At 42.3% G+C, this 7991-nt stretch overlaps 1 protein-coding gene across 1 annotated transcript; it reads right to left on the minus strand.

Annotated features, from left to right (window-relative positions):
- Window positions 1–697: 697 nt before the first annotated feature.
- On the minus strand, window positions 698–6630 carry LOC311131956 (uncharacterized protein). Its single transcript, XM_084165080.1, has 7 exons — window positions 6438–6630; window positions 4981–5221; window positions 4114–4839; window positions 3926–4014; window positions 3590–3790; window positions 3362–3431; window positions 698–3220 (listed from the first exon to the last, which is right to left on the minus strand). Exons 2-7 carry the CDS (start codon window positions 5077–5079, stop codon window positions 3077–3079), a joined length of 1329 nt encoding a protein of 442 aa, XP_084021206.1. The 5' UTR covers window positions 5080–5221; window positions 6438–6630; the 3' UTR covers window positions 698–3076.
- Window positions 6631–7991: the final 1361 nt, after the last annotated feature.

The following is a 7991-nucleotide window of genomic DNA, read 5'->3' on the forward strand; positions in this document are numbered from 1 at the left end:
TAACTTTGTGAAAAAAGGGATTTTTAAAATATATTTTGTCAACGATTGACTGACTGAGCATTCGGCTCTTGCTGAAATGCCTCAAAATCTTGCAGAAATGTAAATAAGATTTGAAGTTGTTGTCAGATACAGTGAGGGGAAAAAAGTATTTGATCCCCTGCTGATTTTGTACATTTGCCCACTGACAAAGACATGATCAGTCTATAATTTTAATGGTAGGTTTATTTGAACAGTGCGAGACAGAATAACAAAATCCAGAAAAACGCATGTCAAAAATGTTATAAATTGATTTGCATTTTAATGAGGGAAATAAGTATTTGACCCCTCTGCAAAACATGACTTAGTACTTGGTGGCAAAACCCTTGTTGGCAATCACAGAGGTCAGATGTTTCTTGTAGTTGGCCACCAGGTTTGCACACATCTCAGGAGGGATTTTGTTCCACTCCTCTTTGCAGATCTTCTCCAAGTCATTAAGGTTTCGAGGCTTACGTTTGGCAACTCGAACCTTCAACTCCCTCCACAGATTTTCTATGGGATTAAGGTCTGGAGACTGGCTAGGCCACTCCAGGACCTTAATGTGCTTCTTCTTGAGCCACTCCTTTGTTGCCTTGGCCGTGTGTTTTGGGTCATTGTCATGCTGGAATACCCATCCACGACCCATTTTCAATGCCCTGGCTGAGGGAAGCAGATACACATGTATAATCACTAGATTGTTTTATTCACACATACATAGCCAGGTTTCACACAAGATGTTGGGTTATTGCAAAAAACATTTGAGTAAAATCTGAAACGATTCATTGTCATTTTTTTTACTGATTGAATTTTACTGATACTATAGTTTTAGGTAACACTTTACTTGAAGGGGATAAAACCTTCATGAAAGCGGTCGTAACAACTTTACAAGTGTTTCAGTATCATTCATAACAAACTTCATAACTTATTTATTTATTCCATGTCATTCATGAGGTGTTATGAATGCCTTATGTATGCCCCCTCAAAGTAAAGTGTTATTGAGTATTACAGGTAGTGCTAGATCTAACACATGGCATGCTTTGTCACATAGTTTAAGAAAGCACATGTATTGTAGTCTCAAACACACACATTATCATGTTGTTGAGTGAAACATATTGTAGCAATGATGCAGAGGAAGCTTGAGTCGCATTCTGATGACACGTACAGGTACTCAATATTCTACACATACTTCTTTTTAACTTATAATAACCATTAAATTATAAGTCAACTGTCATTCCAGTCAAGAGTATAGTTTACGAGCCACTTGTTTTCCGTTCAGAAAATAACAAAGGAGAAGTGTCTGTCCCAAACAGGCTATTCACATATTTTCAGCAACCTGACTCCAGAGTCCTATATACACTATATATATAAAAGTATGTGGACACCCCTTAAATTAGTGGATTCGGCTATTTCAGCTACACCCGTTGCTAACAGGTGTATAAAATCGAGCACACCGCCATGCAATCCCCATAGACAAACATTGGCAGTAGAATGGTCTTACTGAAGAGCTCAGTGACTTTCAACGTGGCACCGTCATAGGATGCCACCTTTCCAACAAGTCAGTTCGTCAAATGTCTGCCCTGCTAGAGCTTCCCCTGTCAACTGTAAGTGCTGTTATTGTGAAGTGGAAATGTCTAGGAGCAACAACGGCAGAGCCGCGAAGTGGTAAGCCACACAAGCTCACAGAATGTGACCGCCGAGTGCTGAAGTGCCTTCCCAGAAGAGTGGAGACTGTTATAGCAGCAAAGGGGGACCAACTCCATATTAATGCCCATGATTTTGGAATGAGATGTTCGACGAGCAGGTGTCCACATACTTTTGGTCATGTAGTGTATGTCATGCAACTGTGTTGCAGTGTCAGGGACATGAACCCTGGTTGACCTGAGGTCAGGTCAAACATTAACTGCAGGCCAGGCAGTCTGCAGGTGTCTCCTCTCCCTGACAGCCAGTTAGCCATCCAACATGGAAGGACCATAGCTGTTTCCAACCAAGCTAGGAATGGGGTTGTGAGTCACAAAGGTACATCAATGAGGACATGAGATTTAAGGCTCTTCAAAATAAGAGTCTTATGAGATTGACATGTACACTTCAAAATAAGTTAGTACAGGGACAGAGACAGACATACAACATCATGCATTCGTATTAGTATCCATGTGGCATAAAGCAACCTATTTAAATGACTTTCCACTAGCACACAGAGATCAGAGGGCCTGTTAGAACAAGGCCCACATTGAGTCATGGTGGGAGGCCATAGATAATAGCCGGGCCAACTGGCTATATAGAATGGGGTCTAATCTCTTCATATAAAGACCCCTGGCCTCAATACAGGGTTCCATTGGTTTCTTGGGCTGTGCCAACTGTTACATCAGCAATGCATTCCCCAGTGACAACTGTTTTCAAAGGACACCAGTGACAAATGTGTGCCCAGTTCCCAGGCATACTTGACTGCCCCATAGGCTGAGGACACATGAAACACAGAATGACTGATTCCAATAAATATTTAATCAATTTAACTTTAATACTAATCGGGCATTCATTATTTTTTAACATTGCTTCTTTCTTTTTTTTGTGCATTTAACAGTGTCTTTGTGTAATGCAGTGAAAATAGGTTTGTCCAATAATATATGCCATTTAGCAGACGCTTTTATGAGCAGCAGGCTATGTACAGTGGGAGGGTATAGGCCCAGAGAGCGGGTCAACATCACACAAGCAGTCACTCAGTGCTGTGCGATCATTTGTTTGTGCGTTAACAAGGTATTGATCAAGGTACCAACTCGACTTATTGGATAAACTGAAGTTCTGGATTGCATATAAACTAAAATAGTAGCGGCTATTCTATTGCTGTGGGAGTCCAGAGAGAGAACGGTTTTGGAAAGTAATATATATTTTTTTATAATAATGTTTTAGAGCAGGCGTACAATAGGGGGGGATTGTACAGGTGATCAGGGATAAACATGTTTTCTTCTCGACAACATTGATTGCATGTTTCCCTCTCTCTCTCCGTTACTCCTCTCATGGTACACACATGCTCCTTTCTCCAGAGCCTCCTTTCTCTCTGTCTCTCTCAGTCTCGGCCCTGTCGGAGGGAGGAAAGCAGGGGGGGCAGGAGGTTGAGGGCTGGCCGGTGCTCCTGGACCCCCAGGGCCACAAGGGCCCCCGCTAACAGAGTGGTCACCCTGGGCAAGATAGGTGGCTGGGCCTTCATCACCTGGAGGAAGACAGGAAAACAATACTCAGCAAGTTTGAGGTGATCAGTTTAGGCAAGGCAGAGAATCTGATGATATTTCTCAGCAATTTATAGGCATGTCTATTTCAGTCAGATGAGACAGTACACAACAGGGACACTCACTTTTTCCACTTTGTGACAGTGTATGAGTCCATCATGGCCAAGGTAGAAGGTAGAGAATGCATCATATGACCTGTTGAAAGACTGTGTTTACTAGTGTATGAATGATCAAAGATAATTAACAGTGAAGAGGAACACTGACCAGAAACACTATCCATTCCAATACCAAATCAATACATTTCTATCTGAACATTGTGTTAAGATGAACAGATCCCAGCCAGGTTTCTGTACCTGTAGAGGTCAGTTTTGTCCTTGCGGTAGAATCTCAGCAGCAGAGAGAGGAAGGGCAGTCCTCTGACCCTCCACCTGGCCTTGATGGTCCCATCCTCTGGGTGCTTAGTCAGTTTCAGTACCTCTAACCGGGCCTCAGCATAGTAACAGAGACACAGCAGCCTCCACAGAGACAGGCTCAGCTGGTACAGAACTCTGCCCCTAGAGGATAGATAGACACGGTATAACTGTATTATAATGTAGACCTATTATGGGGGTGTAAATGTGTGTAGTTACATATGTATAAATATCAGGGTTCGGGAAACTGCTATTGAGTAGCCAGAAAGTAGCATTTACCTGGTCTTGGCATTTAGAATACAGTTGACGAACTCGATATCATTTGTGTACATGGTGTAGTCATGACTCTTCACAAAGAAACTAGAAAGCTGCAAATCAAACAAATGATAATCAATACTAATAACTAAATAGCAGTGTATGCCATCAAACAGAAATATCTTAAACAAACCCCTCTTCTCCTCTCTTACCTCAATCCTCAGTTTTTCATACATCAAGGCCAGTTTCTCCTCATCCTCCCTCCCTCTATCGCTGTGACCCCCCTGCACTGTCTCTCTCTCTGAGTAGCTACTATTCAGAGAGGTGTGGAGCAACAGCGACAACTCTTTCTCTAGTCCAATCATATGGCCCGATTTGTCCCCGTAACCAGGTAATGGCTCCATCCCAGGACAGTGGAAGCAGTAAAACCTGGATCCATACATAAATGGAGCGGGACATCCTTCTGCCTCAAACAGGCTTCGGAACGATCCTCTCTCCCTCTTTTCTGTCTCTCCCTCGTTCATCTTCGTCTTGGAACCCGCCTGAACCTTTGTCGTCCCAATGCTGATGTCGTCCTCTCGGCTCCCGTCCACAGTGGTCATGGGGAAGAGGAACTCCACAGGCCTACTGAGTCCTCCCGGAGCCAGGAGCTCGCCTAGTTTAGTATGCCCAAACAGAGGCACCTCCACCAGGGTGTGCTGGTCATCACACTCCCCAGGGACGGGCCGCACCAGCACACACAGGCTGACAGTCTCTTCCCAGTCCTCATCCAGGCCCAGGGGCCTCCGGCTGCGGGGTTGGCCCTGGCTGGCATGGTGGAAGGGGTGTGACAGGGCCGGCTGCTTGATCTTCTGATACCTCAGACTGTTGGGGGGAACCAGGGCCCATGAGGTGCTGCTGAGAGACCGAATCTGTCTACTCCACTGCACATCCAGCGCCTGCAAATTCACATAGGACAAGTAAAGATTTTCCATAAGGTGCTCTTATACAGCCTGGTCCCAGATCTATAACAGATCTGGATCCAGCCTTGCTCTTATCCAAATATTTAATGAATGTAGGCCTGTCTGTCAAGACAATACCTGAGCAAGTCTCCAGCACTGTTGCTTGACTGGTTGCCTGTTGCTATGGCTCCTCACACCCCCCACCCACAAGGTGAGGCCCCCTCTACACGCAGCCATTCACGACAGGGGGTAGGGTGTAACCCCAGTCACCAGGGGCAGGGGACACCCCAGACAGTCACCAGACCACCATGCCACAGCCACCCCAAGGAAGGACCAGCTCTTTATCTTCTTGGTCCCCTCTCGATCCCAAATAAGAAACCTAGATAAAGAGAAAGGGGGGCAGTTGAGGGTGTACAGTTATTTTTAGACCATCGTCTCAATGATATGTCCATATGATGATGTGGCCTGGTGTGTGCATGTGTAGGCTACTCAAGGAACAGTTGTGAGTTCATCCGTAGGTTGCTAGGCTGTAAATCAAGACCTATATGACCTTTATACTACTGTCATTCACTGCCATGCCAGACAGGCATACATACGGTACGCATAACACATACATGTATGCCTATACCATGACGAAGGACAGATCTAGCATCCATGAAATTTCACAGATAGCATTTGAAAGTGAAAACAAAATCCCCAAATTCTATTGAGATAATATTGCCATATGGAAGAGAACTTCAATGAGGTGGGAATTATTCAAGACACATTTTGAGATGTCCCTGGAGTTTGAGTGGTTAAACCTCAGATTCAGTATTTGACTAAGTTTCCTTTTAAACTTTTAGACAAATTAACACTAAATCGACACAACAAACACCGTCTTGGAAGTGCTCATCTAGGAGCAATAGATTTGAAGCAGGTCGGTCCTCTTCTACTTTGAAGTTTGACCCACCCCACTTGAAATATATTTTGGAGCGCGAAAAATACATGCCAGTAGCACATGACAGCGAGCAGTGGAAACAGCAAACCACAAGATCGTAATTGCTACTCAGACGTCTTTCAAATAAGACAGTCCTTTGGTACATTTGAACTCGACAACCACCCATAACTATAGTAGCGTCTATCGTGATGTTTCTAATATAACTTTAGAACCGTGATGTTGATACATGACATACAAATACCGTACATAGGTGACACTGCAGTGTAACGTTTGTCATTAAGACAATCGATATTCACTAATGATTACAGAGGCAGAATAAACTGCAATCAGTTTATGGCAGCTACAATATTATACAATACTATGATGTAACATTTCCCATTCTAGACTTCATTAACGTTAACTGACTTTCAACCTTTGGTAACCCAGTGGATTGGTTGGACGATTGACACAATCTTGCAGACACAACCAGAAACAAGTGAACCATGCATCAACTTTGATGTTGATATGTATGGAAATGCATAATTGATTGACGAATATAGGGACCCATCAATCTAGTTATAAAACGCACGCTAACGTTCTATAACTCGCTAGTCAGTTGATAAGCTAGCGGCAAGATCACCATGATTAGCTAACGTTAGCTATTAGCTAGCATGAATACCTGTGTCAGAAGCGAATTGGATCGAAATTGCGATGAGTCAGTTTGGCAATGACCAGATAGTGAGATGATAATCCTCCAAGTCAGGTGTTTTACTTTTGATTGCCCACGTAATGTTACGAAATTGGAAGTTATCAAACGTTACACAAATGTCATTCTATCTCCCAATGTCCTTGTCCAGCAGCAACACGCCTCACGCAAGCGTAGGAACGTTTCTAGAAGAAGAAAAAAACGTCAACACGTCATACACCGGCTTAGCGCTGATTGGTGGAGAATGCATATTTCCTTAGATGTAGAATGAATATCGATATCATTCGTAATCAATAAAAGTTATACAATCATTACATTATAGGCAAGAATATATATATATATATATATATTTTTGATCGAAGTCTGCTGTAAAAAATATTGTAGGTATTTTTCATGACTACCATCTTCAGCTACTTTTTTTTAAAAACTTTTTCATTTTTTAAAAAGTTTTTATTAAACTTTTTCAATCAATTTTGTGAAAAAAATATATAATTATTTAATACTTATCCTATCCATTGAACAAAATTATTATTTCACTATCTAAAAAATAAATAAAAAATCTATAGCTTTTTTTGCTCACAAGAGACTGCAATTCTGTGACAAACCTACTGGTGAAGCTGTGAAATATTGCTTCACTATCAGCTGTCAATCGGCTACTGAAACTCGGTGGTGCCAAAGATGATGGATATACTGACAAGATACTTGTGTCTCCACCGTAACAATGGGAGTCTCGTCTCAACGACTCGTTGTCCATAAAGCCTCTCGGCGGGCTGTCTAGCGCCCCCCTTTACTTTCTTTGGATTGGTGGATACATGTCATTGTTTTAATACTTTTTAAATGATTCGATTAGGGTTGTTGACGTCAACCGCCTGTATTCAATGTAGAGAGTGGCAGAATACCTGACCACTGTGACTGACTCAAGATTAAGGAAAGCTTTGACTATGTACAGACTCTGTGACCATAGCCTTGCTATTGAGAGAGGCCGCAGTAGACAAACCTGGCTCTCAAGAGAAGACAGGCTATATACAAAATGAGGTGGAAAATGAGCTGCACTTCCTGACCTTCTGCCAAATGTATGACCATATAAGAGACACATATTTCCCTCAGATTACACAGACCCACAAAGAATTTGAAAACAAATCCAATTTTGATAAACTCCCATATATATTGGGTGAAATACCACAGTGTGCCATCACAGCAGCAAGATTTGTGACCTGTTACCAGAAGAAAAGGGCAACCAGTGAAGAACAAACACCATTGTAAATACAATCCCTTTGTACTTTAACTATTTGCACAACTTTGTAACACTGTACATAGCCATAATATGACATTTGAAATGTCTCTATTCCTCTGAAACTGAGTGTAATATTTACTGTTCATTTTTTATTGTTTATTTGACTTTTGTTCATCTATTTCACTAGCTTTGGCAATGTAAACATATGTTTTCCATGCCAATAAAGCCCTTTGAATCGAATTGAATTGCTATGCCCAAGGTTCATACCATGAATATGCCGGGATGTCACGTGT

This window comes from Coregonus lavaretus (assembly GCF_964263955.1).
Source record: "Coregonus lavaretus genome assembly, chromosome: 7".
Taxonomy (NCBI): Eukaryota; Metazoa; Chordata; class Actinopteri; order Salmoniformes; family Salmonidae; genus Coregonus; species Coregonus lavaretus.

What these genes read in the sequence shown, in the direction of transcription:
- LOC311131956 (XM_084165080.1), bottom strand. Translation starts at nt 5,079, where the DNA reads ATGGCTGCGTGTAGAGGGGGCCTCACCTTGTGGGTGGGGGGTGTGAGG. An exon ending in ATGAAAAACTGAGGATTGAG is followed by an intron (nt 4,015 to 4,113) that starts GTAAGAGAGGAG and finishes TTTGATTTGCAG; the next exon opens with CTTTCTAGTTTCTTTGTGAA. An exon ending in GACAAAACTGACCTCTACAG is followed by an intron (nt 3,432 to 3,589) that starts GTACAGAAACCT and finishes GTCTTTCAACAG; the next exon opens with GTCATATGATGCATTCTCTA.